Raw genomic sequence first — 19,322 nt, forward strand, 5'->3', positions numbered from 1 at the left:
TAAATTTCCTGTTCTATAATTTTGATGATATTTGGAAAAATATTCTTTGAAAAATCGAAGCCTATGTCTTTGGTGTTGCTTTAAAATTGTTCTCCAAAAATTAAAGGCCATAGCTCTGGAGTTGCTTGAAAAAAATTATTTAAAAAAAACCGTATGAAGTTGAAAATATCTAAAAATTCGACCCCTTCCAATGTAGTTTCTTAGGTGCTCTGCACTTGATTTATTTATGTTTGTATTGCATGTGTTGTTTCCTCATTGTTGTAGTTGTAGTTATTGTATTTGTTGTTGTTATTTATATTGCAGTACCAGAAATGCCATGCACAATACAAAATAACACACCAGAAATCCAAACTTTTTACTGCGAAACATATCACCTTCTCTCTGTCTCTGCTGTCAAATAAGACGTCTCCATAGCTTAAGTTGGTAGTGAAAAAAAAAATTTTTGTTTGGGGTTTCCCATTTTACCCCCTGCTACCTGATAGGTAAATATAGTCGTTTGTTGATTAATGAAATGCCAACAATGTTGAAAATAAATATTCCGCCAAAAAAAAAAAAAATAAATAAATAAATAAATAAATAAATAAATAAACAGAAGCCAACACAAATATATGTGTGCGGGTCTAAATAAATTTACTTTCGAGCGCCATCAGTGGCAACAAAATTTTCACCCGAAAAATAAATTTGAAAAAAAAAAAAACAAACACACACCCAACAACAGCATAGCTTCAACAAATCATCGACGTAATGAGTGTCCAACAATTTATGCGTAATTTAGCAGTATGAGAATTACAGTGGAACCTATTGCATATTACACATGGAAGATTGAGAAGAATTGATACTTAAATAATATTTAAAAAAAATATAAAATAATAATAATGGAAGAAACCAAATTTTCTATTTGAAAATTTGCTTTCTGGTATATAAAGGCTTTACTTGTCAATTTCAGTCCACATTTGTTGATAATTGTTTAAATACCATCCCCACCCAAAAAAAGTTAATAACAATTTATTTTGTAATTACATTCAAAGGTCGTTTAAACTTCAAAAATTAATTGGCAGCACATCTGAATGTCCATTATTTGGATGATTAAGCCGCAAAAAAAGCGAAATAAATAATTGGTCCCCTAACTTGGCTGAAGCTCCAGTTATGAAACAAATTTGTGATATCTTCTCTATTCGAATGTTAGTTTAAACAACTTTCTATTATCTGTTGCAGCGCAATTTAATTGGAGACAGGTTTTAATTAAATTTTAATGAAAACATTATTTAAACTGAGTCTCGGAGATGTCATCTGGATTGTTTGGAAATTTTTTTTCGAATAGAAATATTCAAAACAAAATTAAATAAATAAAAGGAAACAAGTAAAAACTTGAATACCCTCCACCATTTGGAACGAATTTTGCAATTCTCAAAAAAAAAAAAAAAATAAATAAATAAATAAAAAAAAAAAATAATAATAATAAATAAAATCCTTAAAAAATTCTGTTAATATCTTAAAAATACCGAATGTAGCCGTTATATTAGGGTCTATACGACGACATGGACATTTTGTCATAAGTCATTGCAATATTCAAATGCGAAACTTGAAAAAATCTGTTTATAATGTAGCTAAAATTATCAAAATACCGAATTCAGGGAGGTACCATGGGGATCACAAAACGTGGACCTGCATAGACAATTTTCTGCCATAGGCTGTAGTATCCATTACGAACTTCAAATGCGAAATTTGAAACAATTCCGGTAAAAACTGTAGATAAAATCATCAAAATACCCAATATCGGGAGCTACCGTTATATGGGGGCTATACGAAGACGTGAACCTATATGGCTCATTTTCTGTCTTAGGCTGTAGTATCCATTACGAACTTCAAATGCGAAATTTGAAACAATTCCGGTAAAAACTGTAGCTAAAATCATCAAAATACCCGATATCTGGGGTTACCGTTATATGGGGGCTATACGAAGACGTGGACCTTCACAGACAATTTTCTGTCTTAGGTTGTAGTACCCATTAGGATCTTCCAGTATGAAATTTGAAATGATTCCGATGAATAATGTTGCTGGAATCATCAAAATACCAAATATCGGGAGGTACAGTTATATGGGGGCTATACGAAAACGTGGACCTGCATACAAAAATGTTTGTCATCGGCTGTGGTATCCACTACGAAATTTAAATGTGAAATGTTAAATAATTCCGGTTAATACTGTCGCTAAATTCATGAAAATACCGTATATAGGGAGGTACCGTTGTATGGGGGCTATACGAAAACGTCAACCGACATAGCCAATTTACGAACTTTACTTGCCTACTGGTAAGCTATGCATGTATGCAAAATTTTAGCCTTTTATCTTAATTCGTTCGTGATAACAACAGACGGACAGACAGACGGAGATCGCGAGATCATCTTAGAATATTACGCTGATCCAAAAAAAAAAAAAAAAAACAAGTAGGCAAAGGCTATAGTTGTGCGGGCTGACCATGTGATACCCTAAAACACTACAATATGTTAGAAGCTCCCTTATGTCCAAATCCAGTTTGAAAGATTTCGCTTTTGAAATTATGTCAAGGAACACTGTCCAGATATTACCCTTAGTATTTTGATCAGGGACATTTGCCCAATATTTACGCACGGCGTCTTGCTGTTATGGTTGTGGTCCATTTTATAGCTAAATATAATCCAATGGTCATCCAAAATGCTAGAATTCTTCCCTGTCCTTATCTCAGGCGTGTCGAATGGCTTCAATTGTGGGATAAGGAAAATTTATCTGTTTTTGGTTTATTTGAACCCCTAAATACAGCGTGATATAAAAAAAGCAACAAAGTCAAACGCGATAATTTTTAATTTTTTTTCAATTTTATTGAATGAAAGCAAAAAATGTCGGAATTTGCATAAAATTTTAAAATAAGTTTAGATTTACGAATCTGGAACGAATTATGGCCAAGAAAGTATCCAGGTCTTCTATATGAAGACCTCCAGGTCTTATATGAGAAGACCTCCAGGTCTTTTATAAGAAGGCCTCCAGTTTTTAATAAAAGAAGACCTCCAGGTATTCTATTTGGAACGAATTATGGCCTTCAAACGGCAAATGAAACCGTCACACGCTGCCCAAATGTTGTTCTGCGGTATTTTGGCCCATTCCCGGCGAAGCGCTTGCTTGGGGTGATCGACACTTTGGTATTTTTTTTGGTGCCAACCGTGCTTTATGAGTACCAGGTCTTCTATGAGAAGGCTTCCAAGTCTTCTATGAGAAGAACTCCAAGTCTTCTATGAAAAGACCTCCAGGTCTTTTAATAGAAGAAAACCTCCAGGTCCTCCTAGAGAAGAAGACCTCCAGGTCTTCTATGAGAAGACCTCCAGGCTTCTGCTCTTCTATAAGAAGAAATTTAGCTCTTCTATGAGAAGATCTCATGGTCTTCTATGAGAAAAACTTCAGGTCTTCTATTAGAACACCTTCAGGTCTTCTATCAGAACACCTCCAGGTCCTCTATAAGAAGACCTCCATGTCTTCTATGAGAAGAAGACTTCCAGGTCTTCTATTAGAATTCCTACAGGACTCCAGGTCTTCTATAAAATGACCTGAAGGTTTTCTGCGAAAAAAAAGCCTTCAGTCTTTTATGTGAAGAAGACCGTGCTTTCCAAAATACTCCAGACACAATAGTCCAACGGATTGGTATCGGGGGATTTTGGTGGCCATTGTGCGCTGGAAATGAAGCGAGAAACCTGTAACGATTCTTGGGTGCTGGGTGCCATGGTGCTGAGTCCTGTTGGAACATCTAAGGACTGTGGCCAAAATGTTTGCCTGGCCAAGGCTTTAATGCACCCTCCAGAATATTTTCGCGATAATATTCGGCATTTATTCTGATGCCACGGTCGATTAATACAATCGGGGAGAGACCATCGGCTGTTATGGCGGCCCACACCATCACCATGGCCGGCTTGAGGCTTGAGTTTTGGTGACCAACCGAAGGTGGACATTTTCAGCTGACCTCTTTGGAAAGTAAACACGACCATTTTGTTTGTTTACAAACTGCTGGACAACGAAAGTTTTCTAATCGGAGAAAACCAATTTCGGCAGTTCACCACTTTCGGCCAAGCAAAGCAACTCCTTAGCTCGGCTGAGTCTATTTTCTTTCTCTTGCGGTGTAAGTTCTTGCACTTTGTGGAATTTCAATGGCTTTAGACCGATCTTATTTTTCAATATTTGGCGAATAGAATATTGTGGATATGTTCAGCTCACGAGCCATTTTTGGGCCATTGTGACGCGGGTTTCGATCAAGTCGCTTTTTTACTTTTCGAACCATTTCTGCTGATGTTGCTATTTTCTTCCATCCCATTCCTTGATGTCGGGCTACGCCACCAGTATCACGGTAACGAGCGATGGTACGGAACACAAACGATTTATTCACATTTAAATGCTGAAGTGCTCTAACGATAGCCACATGTGGTTCTCCAGTCAAATATAAAGAAATCACACTATCCCGCTTGAATTCTGGAGGCCATCACGAATAACTTTTTTTCTGGAAAATTCTCACCAAAACGCTTTTGTACGCTTGCAAACAATATAATGAGCTGTCACTGGAATAATTCTAACAGCTGTCGGACGAGTGGCATAGAAATGACAACAGTCTGAGGTTGGTTGCATTTTTTAAAAGTTTTTTCGAGAGTAGATTTTGTATATTTTTTTTTAAAAAGAGAGAGAGAGTAATTTTTAAGTCTTTTAATGAATTTTTATGAGAATGATTTGGTTTTGTTTACATTATAAAAAGGATGGCTTTGGATTAAAAAAAATATTTTTTTAATATCCTAAATTGTAATGTTCTTTTTGTAAGAATTTTTTTTTTATACCCTACACCACAAGGTGGTCAGGGTATTATGGCTTTGACCCATAGTTCTGCATAGAATTACATAGAATCGCATTCTGAGTCGATTTATGCATGTCCGTCCGTCTGTCCATGTATTTTTGTGAACAAAGTAGAGTTCGCATTTATTAACCGATCCACATGAAATTTTGCACAAATCATTTGTTTGGCCCAAGGACGAACCCTATCGAAATTGGAGATAATCGGTAAAAATTTAGATATAGCTCCCATATATATCTTCGTCCGATTTGGCTTTTATTGTGCACCAAACGTGTAATATCAGCCCGAATAGTATGGAATTTTGCACATACAACCAAATTAGACCTGAAAATAAGTATGCCAAATTTGATCGAAATCGGTTCAGATATAGCTATAGCTCCCATATATATAGTTCATCCGATTTGTTATATGTGTCCTCCGCAGCTGTAATATGCACTCTGTAACAACAATATTTGGAAAAATATATCAAATACAGCTCAGAAATACCTTTGCTAAATTTTATCGAGATCGGTTCGGAATTGGATGTATCTCCCATATATAACTTGGTCCGATTTACCTTTTATTGTACACCAAACGTCTAATATTTTTCCAAATGGGATGAAATTTGGCACTTACGATCGAATTGAGTCTAGAAGCTAGTATATAAAATTGGATGAAGATCGGTTCAGATATAGCTACAGCTCCCATATATATTGTTCATCAGATTTGTTATATTTGTTACCCACAGCCGTAATATGCACTCCGTAACAACGATATTCAGGGAAATATATGAAATACAGCTACAGAAATATATTTTCCAAATTTTATCAAGATTGGTTCAGATTTCCTATATATATATCAAATGGGCAATACAAGTCCAAATGCTTCGGCATATTTAGTCCTTTGAACTCTAAATTATAATTATAATCATAGCGTGTTTGACTGAATTCTCCCATAAAAACGTTTAATTGTTATGCGGAGCTGTACTAAATCAGGAAAGTGGTGTAGGGTGTCATAAAGTCGGCCCCGCCCGGCTTTAAGACTTTCTTTACTGGTTATTTTATTAAGGAGTTTTTTAGAAATGTTTAGATTTTTTTTCAGTCCTATTAAAGATTTTAGCGTATTTTTAAATACCCCCATCAATGCTTTTAAAGAATTTTTTTCTAAGCTCCATCTGTTCCTGAATTTTTACTAAATTTAGCAAGACACCTCAAAGATTTTAAGGAGAATTTTCAAGGAATATAACTCAAAGCTTTATTTGGGCACTTTCTCAAGAGTATTTTATTATATTTATCTTGCTCCAACAAAGCTTTAATCGGAGATTTTTTAACGTATTTTTTTTTTAATTTCGACCCATCTGCATGTACTTGTTTTGTTTACGGTTTTCGCCTGATCAGGTGGAAGTTATTTTTGTGAGTGATTCTCAATCAATGGAAAAGGCACGCACGACTTGTGCCATCATCGCAGCAGATACACCGAACAGAGAAATGAAACCAAAAAACAGATCGCCAGACCACCGCAATGCTTGGCAAACCAAAAAAACAAAAGTGGAATACTATGGCCAGGCCAGAAACCAAAACATGAAACGCCATGCAATACTCAGAAAAACAACAAAAACACACAACAATTTTTGGCCGGCTCTTGGTGGTAATCGGAAATCAACAACAATTTTGCGATTTCTGGTTTCTGAAAAAATAAAACTACCGGCCGATCAGGTATTCCAAAAGACCAGAGGAAGGAATGGAATGGACAGTTGGTTGGTTGGTTGGTTGGCTAGTCGGTCGTCTGTCCATCCGTTTTGTATGGCTTAATAAATTCGTAAGTTTTATTAGGCAATATTTAGAGCTTTTCAGATCCAAGAGTTGGCTGGCTGGTTGGTTGGTTGGAGGTTGGGTGGCTGACTCGCCTCAGCTTGGCTGCCTAGTCAAGTTTCTGTTTCTTTTTCAAGCTACTGCTGCTGCCGCTGCCTAGGCTAGGTAAACTGGTTTCCAACTCAACTGGCAAATCATTAACTGATGTCTGAAAAAAAAAAAAACTGAAAAATAGATAAGTTTTTAATTTATTTTTCAATTTTTTCGTGGAATTCTTGTTAAAAGCGCAATTTTGTATTCTTCGGCTGGGCCTTCTTTGTCCGCAGGCAAAAGATGAATATAGATATGCGGTTTTATGACCCTTATTTTTTAGATGAAATTTCGTCTAGGAAATTAAGAATTTGTATTTTTTAAAGGTTTACAAGACCACTTCAAGATCGTGACATATTAACATACTCATCTGATGAGGTTGTTTGTTTTTCATTAAAAGTTTTTGTATTTTAATTTCGAATATCGATTTAATTTCGATCTGCCAAGGTTGTAGGTTTTTTTTATGGGGTCATTTAACTTTTAGTTCCGCAAAGTTGTAATTATATATTATTAAGTTTTTTTTTATCGTGGTTGTTGTTGTTGTTTTTTTTTTTTTGTTTGGAAGTAATCAACCATGTCTGCTCTTAATGATGGGAATTTTATTTCGAATATATATTTATTTTATTTTTGCTGTTCAAAGAAAAATATTCAGAATTTCTATGTGTCTGTGGATCATTAATTGGTACACCACACAAAGGTGTTTATGTGTGTGTGTGTGTGATAGAGATATATGCATACAGGGGCAATAAAAACAAGTAAACGAGTAAAGAAAGTCCTAAAGTCAGGCGGGGCCGATTTTATGATACCCTACACCACTTTGCTAATTTAGTTGAGATCCACTTAATAATTATGAGTTTTTATGGGAGAATTCAAGCATACACCCTATGATTATAATTATAATTTAAAATTCAGAGGACTAAATATGCCGAAGCATTTGTTTCTTTTAAATTCGGACTTGTATTGCCCATTTGGTGCAAAATTTATTTGAAATCAGATAAAGAACCGATCTCGATAAAATTTGGCAAAGATATTTCTGAGCTGTATTTGATATATTTCCCTGAATATCATTGTTACGGAGTGCATATTACGGCTGTGGGCAACAAATATAGCAAATCGGATGAACAGTATATATGGGCTATATCTGAACCGATCTTCACCAAATTTGACATACTAGCTTCTAGACCCAATTCTGTCGTAAGTGCCAAATTTCATCCCATTTGGACAAATATTAGACGTTTGGTGTACAATAAAAGGTAAATCGGACGAAGTTATATATGGGAGATATATTCAAATCTGAAGTGATCTCGATAAAATTTAGCAGAGGTATTTCTGAGCTGTATTTGATATATTTCCCCAAATATTGTTGTCGCAGAGTGCATATTACGGCTGTGGAGGACAAAAATAACAAATCGAATGAACACTATATGTATGGGAGCTATAGCTATATCTGACCCGATTTCGATCAAATTTGGCATACTTATTTTCAGGTCTAATTTGGTTGTATGTGCAAAATTTCATTTTATTCGGGCTGATACTACACGTTTAGTGCACAATAAAAGGCAAATCGGACGAAGATATATATGGGAGCTATATCTAAATTTTTACCAATTATCTCCAATTTCAATAGGGTTCGTCCTTGGGCCAAACAAATGTTGTTTGGAAAATTTCATCTCAATCGAATAATAAATGCGACCTGCATTTTGTTCACAAGAATAGATGGACAGACGGACGGACGGACTGACATGCATAAATCAACTCAGAAAGTGATTCTATGCAGATCATCAAAAGGAACTATGGGTCTATATCGTTTCCTTTTGCCTTTTACAAACAAATGCACAAAGACATAATACCCTGACCACCTTGTGGTGTAGGGTATAAAAAGCTCGAAGTTCGTCCGGGCCGAACTTTGAATACCCTCCACCATTTGGAATGAACTTGGCAATTCTCAAAAACAATAAAATCCATTAAAAATTCTCTTAAAATCTTAAAAATGCCGAATGTAGCTGTTATATAAGGGTCTATACGACGACCTGGACATTGGTCATAAGCCATTACAATATTCAAATGCGAATCTTAGCTAAAATCATCCAAATACCGAATATCGGGAGGTACCGTTCTATGAGGGCTATACGATACCAAATTTGAAACGATTCCGGTAAATAATGTCGCTAAAATCATCCAAATACCGAATATCGGTGGGTACCGTTATATGGGGGCTATACGAAGACGTGGACCTGCACAGACAATTTTCTGTCATAGGCTGTAGTATCCATTATGAACTTCAAGCACCAAAATTTCAAACAATTTCTGTAAATAATGTCGCTAAAATCATTAAAATGCCGAATATCGGGAGGTACCGATATATGGGGGCTATACGAAGACGTGGACCTAGATGGCCCATTTTCTGTCTTTAGCCGTAGTATATATTACGAACTTTAAATATTAATTTTCAAACAATTCCGATAAATAATATCGCTAAAATAATCAAAATACCGAATATCGAGAGGTACCGTTATATGATGGCTATAGCAAATCTTGGACCTACATGGCCCAATTTCAATACCAAAATCCTGCAGACATAATATGCATTTGAGTAAAATGTTATCAATCTACATCAATTCGTTCCGAAGCTAGAGTGACTTCCACAAGCGGACGGACATCGTTAAATCGACATAGAATTTTATGCTAATCAAGAATATATATACTTTGTGGGGTCTAAAATGTATAATTCGAGGTGTTACAAACGGAATGACAAACTTAATATACACGCCATACTATGGTGGAGGGTATAATAAATAACTCCCACATACCTTGCATATGGTAGAAAATTTGGTCGATAGACCTGTAATATATTGTTCAGACATCAGATCATTTAATGAGAAATTTTCACCTCTTCCTGAGTCCTTGGGATTCTCTGTTTATCAGTCGTTTTTAACCAAACTTAAAACTGATATGAAATTGGGGATTTTTCCGACATTTAGTACGCATTTCTTCAATCAATTTCTCCATCCTAGACACCAACAATGATCAAAGTTAGTACCATTTAGTACTTTTTTAACAATTATAGAACATATTTTCAAAAACCTCCTCTTTATCTCTATTCCAGACACCAACATCGACCTCAATATTAAATTTGAGGATTTCAGGCCTATACCTTCACCCAAAACCAATTATAGTACCATTTAGTACTTTCCGTACAATTAAAGTACCCATTTCCCCATTCACTTCCATATGTCCAGGTTAAACATGAACAGGGACCCTTAATACAAATATCAGATTTCAAGCACTATCTGTTCACCCAAGACCAAATTGTACCAAACATAGTACTATTTAGTACTTTTCGTGAACTTGTAGTACACATTTCTAAATCCACCTCTCTAATACGAACCTACTATCAACAGGGACCCAAAGACAAAATTTCAGACAAATTTCAGTTCTCAAACAAAATTTCTAGTTTTTAGCTCTTTAAAGTTTAGTAACATTTTAAAACATGACCTTAATTTAAATTTCGAATTTCCAAAAACTCTTTGGTACAACCATTTTGCACTCCATCAGTGACTCTCATTCCATATTTCAGAATTCTAGCTCCATCGGCTCATCACAATTCTACAAAAGTTCGAATTTCCAAAGCTTTTTACTTACCCCAATCCTACACTCCAACAGTAATCTTTATTCCGAATTTGATGATATCAGCTCTATTGGTTCCCCCAATCCAATAGAATTCTTATTTCCAAATTCCGGGATCCCAATTCTACCGGATCTCCCCAAATTTAAATAGTACCAAATTTCGTACGAATTTGTAAAAATTCTTACATACTCATATAATGCTATAGGAATCTCATTTTCAAATTCTGGAATCCAAACTCTATCGGTTCTCCAAAAATTTAAAATTTATCAAATTTACTACCATTTAGTACACATAAGTACGAATTCCCAACGCTTCTTACATACCCCAATCCTACACGGCAACAGCAATCCCAATAGCAAATTTTAGGATTTCACCCCTATCGGTTCACCCAAATCAAATTTTGTACCAAATTTAGTACTATTTAGTACTTTTCGTGCAATCCTAAACTCCATCAGTAACGGTAATTTCAAATAGTGCTAAATTTAGTACGGCTTAGTACTTTACTAGTCTAGATGAGTACACACTCCAAAAACTAATACCTATCTTCCATCAACCCTACTTCATTATCATTCCAATTTTGAAGTTTTTAGCTCTAATCGTTCACATGATACGAAATGGTACCAAAAATATAGTGCATTTAAGTACTCAAATGTACACTTGTAGCACGAATTTTCGGAAACCCTTTGGTACATCTATCAGTGACCTTCATTCAAAATATAAGAGTTTTAGCTCAACTGGTTCGTCAAATACAAAATGTGGTACCATATTTAGTACATTTTTGTGTTTTTCGTACCGTATAAAATTTCCAAACACCCTGCCTTATATGACACCTTCGGACCAAGATTGACTTTCACCCAAAATTTCAATATTCTAGCCTCAGCCGATTCGTTTGGGCTTTGATGAATCAGTCAGTCACTCATTTTTAACTCTTTACTGGCCAAAAACGTTGATCTTTTAACGAATGAATTTTTTCTTATCTATAATTGTTTTTAGGAGAACACCTCCCTCTCCCATACCTTCAAATGTTCAATATGTTTTCTATTGAAATCTTGGCATGTCAAAATATTTCGTTTACTAAAATATTCACTAAATACCGGAAAGCTAGAATTTAATGGCACCCCTCCCCATTTAGGCTGCGTCATTGATCCATAGGTCTACTTCTAATTGGGAGTCTCAGTTACAGACTTTTGTCTGATTTTCTAAAAAAGAGAACCTTCATAGAACCTTCTCAAGATGTAGAAGTTTTTATACCCTACACCACATAGTGGTAAGGGTATTATGTCTTTGTGCATTTGTTTGTAACATGGAGAAGGAAACGAGATAGACCCATAGTTACTTTTGAGAACCTTCATAGAATCACTTTCTGAGTCGATTTATGCATGTCAGTCCGTCTGTCCGTCCGTCCGTCCGTCCGTCTGTCCATGTATTCTTGTGAACAAAATGCAGGTCGCATTTATTATCCGATTGAGATGAAATTTTCCAAACAATATTTTTTTGGCCCAAGGACGAACCCTATTGAAATTGGTGAGAATCGGATCAAATTTAGATATAGCTCCCATATATATCTTCATCCGATTTCGGGTTAAATGTGCACCAAATATCCACTATCAGTCCAAATTACCTGAATTTTGGCACACCCAACCGAGTTCGGCCTAGAAGCAAGTATATCAAATTTGGAGAAAATCGGTTCAGATATAGCTATAGCTCCTATATATATCTTTCATCCGATTTGATCTTTAAGTCCCTCACATTCCTACTATGCACTCCACAACCGTGATATTTGGTACCAGGTATTAGATGGAGCACAGAAATAGCTGTTTTAAATTTTATTGAAATCGGTTCAGATTTGGATATAGCTCCCATATATATCTTCATCCGATTTCGGGTTAATTGACCACCAAATGGCCAATATCAGCCCAAATGGCCCGAATTTTGGCACATGTGACCGAGATTAGCCTTAAAGCAAATACAACAAATTTGGAGAAAATCGGTTCAGAAACAGCTATAGCTCCCATATATATATTCATCCGATTTCGGGTTAAATGTGCACCAAATGTCCACTATCAGTCCAAATTGCCTGAATTTTGGCACACCCAACCGAGTTCGGCCTAGAAGCAAGTATATCAAATTTGGAGAAAATCGGTTCAGATATAGCTATAGCTCCCATATATATGTTTTATCCGATTTGGTGTTTAAGCCTCTCACATTCGTAATATGCACTCCACAAGAATGATATTTGGTACCAGATATAAGATACAGCCCAGAAATAGCTGTTTGTAATTTTATCGAAATCGGTTCAGATTTGGATATAGCTCCCATATATATCTTCATCCGATTTCGGGTTAATTGTGCACCAAATGGCCGATATAAGTCCAAATGGACTGAATTTTAGTACATCGGACCAAATTCAGCCTAGAAGCAAGTATATCAAATTTAGTGAAAATCGGTTCAGATATAGATATAGCAACCATATACATGTTTCATCCGATTTAGAGTTTTAGTCCCACACATTCGTAATATTCACTCCACAACCGTGATATTTGGTACCAGGTATTAGATGGAGCACAATAGCTGTTTTAAATTTTATCGAAATCGGTTCAGATTTGGATATAGCTCTCATATATATCTTCATCCGATTTCGGGTTAAATGTGCACTAAATGGTCAATATCAGCCCAAATCACCAGTCTAGAAGCTAATACGTAAAATTTGGAGAAACCCGGTTCAGATATAGCTATAGTTCGTAAAATGCACGATAGAATTAGATAGATTTTGATTTTGTACCAAATATCTCATAGAGCTCTGAAATGCCCTGTATAAACCTTTTTACTAGAGCTCTACTAAATATGCATAGTGGTGTAGGGTATCATATAGTCGGCCCCGCCCGACTTTTGAGCTTTCCTTACTGGTTTTTTGTGTAAATTACCCTTTGCAGGTCTTTAATAGAAGAAATACCTTATCTGGGTAAAAAAATCTATTTTGAACCCAAGGTCTTCAAAGTCTCTATTTTATTCCCTTGAATTGCTGATTAATTGAGGAACTTTAGTGGCTCTTAGAATTTTTTACCTCTCTTAATTCTGAAAACAAATTTCAGAATTAATTTTTTTTCAGCTACTAAAACAACACGTGAAATCTATTATCTAAATATTTGCATAGCCACGCACACATACACACACGACACACATACGTAGCCATTGTTTTCTTTATAACCCAAAAGCGTTTATTTAACACAATTTGACACAATTAAGCTATCCAATTGACTCGAGTGGGCTGGCGAGCGAGTGAGCACACAATTAACAGGCAGGCTGGCTGGATGGCTAACTGGCTGGCTGACAGGCATTATGCAGCTAAATTGTGATTGAATTAAACTGATGATAGACCATTAATGAAATTGCTAATCATGCGTGGCGTCGCAGCACGCCAAGAATACCTTCGAATGTTTTTGTTGTTTTGTTTTTGGCTTAGAAGTCTTGTTTGGGGTTTTAGAGGTAGAATTCAGAAGAAAAATACTATTGATGATGTTGGCAATTTTTTGGGCATTTGCAAAGTGGTGGCATTTTGGGAGAGGAGCTATTTTGTGGAAGGGGTAACGAAATTCAAATTGTTTCCGATAAGGGTCTAATGAAATCTCATCAAGGAAAATGGAAAGTTGGGATTCTGACATTTTTTTGTGATTTTTACTATTAGGTACTATTTTTTTAAAATTTTCCCAAAAGAGTACAGAATGTACCAAAAAAGGTATACAGGGTGAGATAAAAACCCGCAACAAAGTCAAACGCCATAATTTTAACATTTTTTTTAAATTTTATTAAATAAAAGTAAAAAATGTCGGAAATAGCATCAAACTTTGGAATAAGTTTAGATTGGTTCGAATTGGTCAACTTTGGCACGAATTATGACCTTCAATGAAATCGTCACATGCTGCCCGAATGTTGCTCTGCGGTATTTTGGCCCATTCCCGACGAAGCGCTTGCTTGAGGTGATCGACACTTTGGTAGATTTTAGTGCCAACCTTGCTTTCCAAAATACTCCAGACACAATTGTCCAACGGATTGGTATCCGGAGATTATGGTGGCCATTATGCGCTGAAAATGAAGCGCGAAACCTCATTTGGTAACCATTCTTGGGTGGCGCGTGGTGAGTGCAATGGTGGGTTGGTGCTGAGTCCTGTTGGAATGTCCAAGGTCTGCGGCCAAAATGTTTGCGTGTTCAAGGCACAATACACCCTCCAGAATATTTTCGCCATAAAATTCGGCATTTATTTTGATGCCACGGTCGATTAATACGAGCAAAGAGCGAACATCGGCTGTTATGGTGGCCCACACCATCACCATGGCCGGCTTGAGGCTTGAGTTCTGGTGGCCAACCGAAGGTGCACATTTTCAGCTGACCTCTTTGGCAAGTAAACACGATCATTTTGTTTGTTACAAACTGCTGGACAACGAATGTTTTCTCATCGGAGAAAACCCAATTCGGCAGTTCACCACTTTCGGCCAAGCGAAGCAACTCTTTAGCCCTTTTTGAGTCTATTTTCTTTTCGTTGCGGCGTAAGTTCTTGCAATTTTTTATACCCTCCACCATAGTATGGAGGATATATTAAGTTTGTCATTCCGTTTGTAACACCTCGAAATATACATTTTAGACCCCACATATATTCTTGATCAGCATAAAATTCTATGTCGATTTATCAATGCCCGTCCGTCTATCCGTCTGTGGAAATCACTCTAGCTTCCGAACGAAATGAAGTAGGTTGATAAAATTTTACTCAAATGTGTACTATGTCTGCAGGACTTTTGGTATTTAAAATAGACTATGTAGGTCCACGTCTTCGTATAGCCCCCATATAACGGTACCTCCCGATATGCGGTATTTTGATGATTTTATCGACATTATTTACCGGAATTGTTTCAAATTTGGTATTTGAAGTTCGCAATGAATACTGCAGCTTCAGAAAGAAAATGGGCCATGTAGACCCACGTCGTATAGCCCCCATATAACTGTACCCTCCGATATTCGGTATTTTGATGATTTTAGCGACATTATTTACCGAAATTGTTTCAAATTTGGTATTTGAAGTTCGCAATGGATTCCACAGCTAAGATAGAAAATGAGCTATGTGGGCCATCGTCTTCGTATAGCCCCCATATAACGGTACCCCCCGATATTCGGTATTTGGATGATTTTAGCTCATTTTTCAATATTTGCCGAATGGAATATTGCGATATGTTCAGCTCACGAGCCATTTTTCGGACATTGCAATGCGGGTTACGATCAAGTCGCTTCTTTACTTTTCGAACCATTTCTGCTGATGTTGCTGTTTTCTTCCCTCTTCCATCCACTTCCTTGACGTCGGGCTAAGCTACCTGGCTACCACGGTAACGAGCGATGGTAGGAGACACAAAAGATTTATGCACATTTAAATGATGGAGTGCTCTAACGATAGCCACTTGTGGTTTTCCAGCAAAATATAAATAAATCACACTATCCCGCTTGAATTGCATCACGAATAACTTTTTTTTCTCGAAAATTCTCACCAAAATGCTTTTGTACACTTGTAAACAATACAATGAGCTATCACTGGAATAATTCTAACAGCTGTTGGACGAGTGGCTTAGAAATGACAGCAGTCTAAAGTTAATTGCAGTTTTTTCATCTCACCATGTATTGCTACAGGCCAAAGGAGTAGATTTCTAAGACATATATTACTTTTTTTTGTTTTGATTCTTGTTGATTATAGCCAATAGAACCCAGATCATTTAAATATTACAAATGGCTCCCTGTTACATCCCCCCCCCCCCTGTTGCCAGCTCTTGGCCATCATTCCCTATATTTTTTCAAATCATTGAACTTTGTGTTATCTTAAGGTTATCTTTGGAGCTACAACGACACATCAAAAACAAACAAATAAAATTTCTTATTAGCATTTTTTTTATTAACATATATTCAAACACTCACACACATACGTATATATACACATGGATGTATGTATATATTTACATTAATGCCACATGCCAATCGATGGCAAACCGTTTTTTCTTAAGAAAACAACAATCTGTTAATAGCTTCTAATATTTTTCGATGAATCATTTTCTAAACATTTATTATTTATTTATTTGTTTAACTCAGTTTTTTTTGTTGTTTTTTTCTTTCTTTCCAGCTAATAATTATATGACATATTTACTATGAATGGACAAAAGCACAAACTTTGCACAAAACTCTCCAGCACATATCTGAGAAAATGGTGTAAGTAGTCAATTTAATTATTTTTATTTAATTTTAAGGGGCTATTAGTAATTAAATATATGGAAAAGGATTAGTATAAAGAAAAAATAAATATAAATAAGAAATAATAATAATATTTATATTTATATATATATATATATATATATATATATATATATATATATATATATATATATATATATATATATATATATATATATAATAAAAATAATAATATTTTATAATAATAATAATAATAATAATAATAACATTAATTATGATGGTGACGATGATAGTAAAAACAAGTCAAAAAGCAGTAAGTTCTGCCGGGCCTATCTTTGAATACCCTCCACCGTTAGGAACGAATTTGGAAATTTTCAAAAAAGTAAAATCCCTTAAAAATGTTGATAATATCTCAAAAATACCTAATGGTGCCGTTATATTGGGATCTATACGAATATGTAGACCTGCATAGGCAACTTTTGTCATTAAAATATTCAAATACGAGACTTGAAAAAAATCTGGTAAATAATATAGGTGAAATCATCAAAATATCGGATATATGGAGGTGCCGTTATATAGGGGCTATACGAAGACGTGAACCTGCATAGACAATTTTCCGTCATAGGATTTAGTATAATCCATTACGGACTTCAAATACGAAATTTGACGCAATTGCGTTGAATAATGTCGCGAAAATCCTGGAAATATCGAATATCACAGGGTAGCGCTACATGGGTGCTATACTAAAACGTAGACCTATATAGACAATTCTCTTCTAGGGGATAAAGGAACTCCTTGTGTGGAATTTTCCATTCCATTGAAAAATGTGGCTAAAATCATCAAAATAACGAATATCGGGGGGTACCGTTATATGGGGACTATGCGATATCGTGGACCTATATAGACCATTCTCTTCTTGGGAATAAAGTACTCGTAAGGAACTCCTTGTATGAATTTTTAGACAGTTCCGTTGAAAAATGTGGCTAAAATCATCAAAATACCGAATATCGGAAGGTGCCGTTATATGGGGGATATACGATATCTGTGCTAAATTTTAGCTTCATTCTATGTATGGTGGATGGTATAAAAATAGAAGATACCTGTATCGGCGTTTTGAAAGTTTCCATCGCAAAGTTACCTAAAAAGTGGAAGCAAGTTCCCCCGACCCTTCCACATTTTTTGACTATTTTTAAATTGAAATTCCTTGGAATCGTTAAATTTTAGGCTTCTGGTGTATTGCAGATAAAAATATGAACGATATTTAGGTAGAAACTCTTTAAACCTCAAATGAATCAACAAAGGGGACTTATTGGACCTTTTTGGAAATCGTTAAACGTTACTTTAAATCGTTACTTGCCACAAAATTCTACTATGGGTCCCAGAAGACGCGAAAAGTCTTACACTCACGGGAGCTATTTGAATTCATACATTTTTGGGTTAAAGCCGAACTTTGAGACTTTTGATTTAATATTCCTTGGAATCCGTTGATTTCAGAATTCCAGAATTTCAGGTATATAGTGTCTCTTTTTGGTCCTTTATACCCTTAACCACATATCGGTAAGGGTAATATGTCTTTGTGGATTGGTTTATAACAGGCACAAGGAAACGAGATGGATCCATAGTTACTTTTGAGAATCTTCATAGAATCACTTTCGGAGTCGATTTATGCATGTCCGTCTTTCTATGTATTTTTGTGAACAAAGTGCAGGTCGCATTTCAGGTTTTTTGTGCACCATTGGCTACCATCAGCCCAAATAAACTGAATTGTTGGAAATTTTGGTGAAAATCGGTTCAAATATAGCTATAGCTCCCGTATATATATATTTTATACGATTTGGGGTTTTAAGTCCCTCACATGCGAAATATCCACTCCACAACAATGATCTTTGGTACCAGATATCAGATACAGCTCATAAATAAGTGCCTACAATTTTGTCAAGATCGGTTCAGATTTGAATATAGCTCCCATATATATCTTTATCCGATTGCAAGTTTTTTGTACACCAAATGCCCAATATCAGTCCAATATCAGATGTGTGAAATATGAAGAGAATCGGATGTTTATTTCGGATTTTATAATCGTTTTGGTTATTTAAAACTTTGATCCTCTGTGGGGAAGGAATTGTCCCATCTCTACCGTCTTTATGAAAGGTATTGTGTTGATGGAAATATTGAGATGTACCAAGTCTGGAATGGAATCGGATGTTAATTTCGCTTTTTAGAGCTTCATGAATATTCCAAACTTTGACCCCCATTGGGGGGGGAGGTACAAGAAAGAGTGGACCTATATATCCCATTTTCACAGCAGATCTTGGGTTAATAAAAATATTGTGATGTGTGTAATTCGAAGACAAACGGACTCTTACATCACATTTTATAAGAGTTAAAATTATTCAAAATTTTTTGGCCTTTGTGAGGGAGGTACATAATGGAGTGGACCTGTATTATCCATTTTCACAAATGAAATAGCACTGAAGCAAATATTAGGATTTGCAAAGTTGAAGCAAAATCGTATTATCCGTTCTCTTTCGGGGCAGTAAAGTGATTTTTTCTTTTTGAAAATTTCGACGCTTTGTGGGGGAGGTACCCGAAGGAGTGGCCCGATATATTGTATCTTCACATCAGATTTTGTGTAAGTAGAAATAATGGGATTTGCAAAATATAAAGAGAACCGGGTGCTTATTTTGGATATTAAAATGCTTATGGCTATTCAAAACTTTTACCTTTTG

The 19,322-nt window shown here is 35.6% G+C and overlaps 1 protein-coding gene across 1 annotated transcript in view; it reads left to right on the top strand.

The window, feature by feature from the left end:
• The window catches only part of LOC101887940 (scavenger receptor class B member 1), a 104,681-nt gene that overhangs the window by 61,337 nt on the left and 24,022 nt on the right, over positions 1–19,322 (top strand). The window contains exon 3 of the mRNA XM_059130831.1: positions 16,526–16,611. Coding sequence (XP_058986814.1) covers positions 16,551–16,611 — 61 coding nt within the window. The 5' untranslated portion in view covers positions 16,526–16,550. The remainder of the gene's footprint in view (positions 1–16,525; positions 16,612–19,322) is intronic.

Source organism: Musca domestica, unplaced genomic scaffold (assembly GCF_030504385.1).
Source record: "Musca domestica strain aabys unplaced genomic scaffold, Musca_domestica.polishedcontigs.V.1.1 8, whole genome shotgun sequence".
In the NCBI taxonomy this organism is placed as follows: domain Eukaryota; kingdom Metazoa; phylum Arthropoda; class Insecta; order Diptera; family Muscidae; genus Musca; species Musca domestica.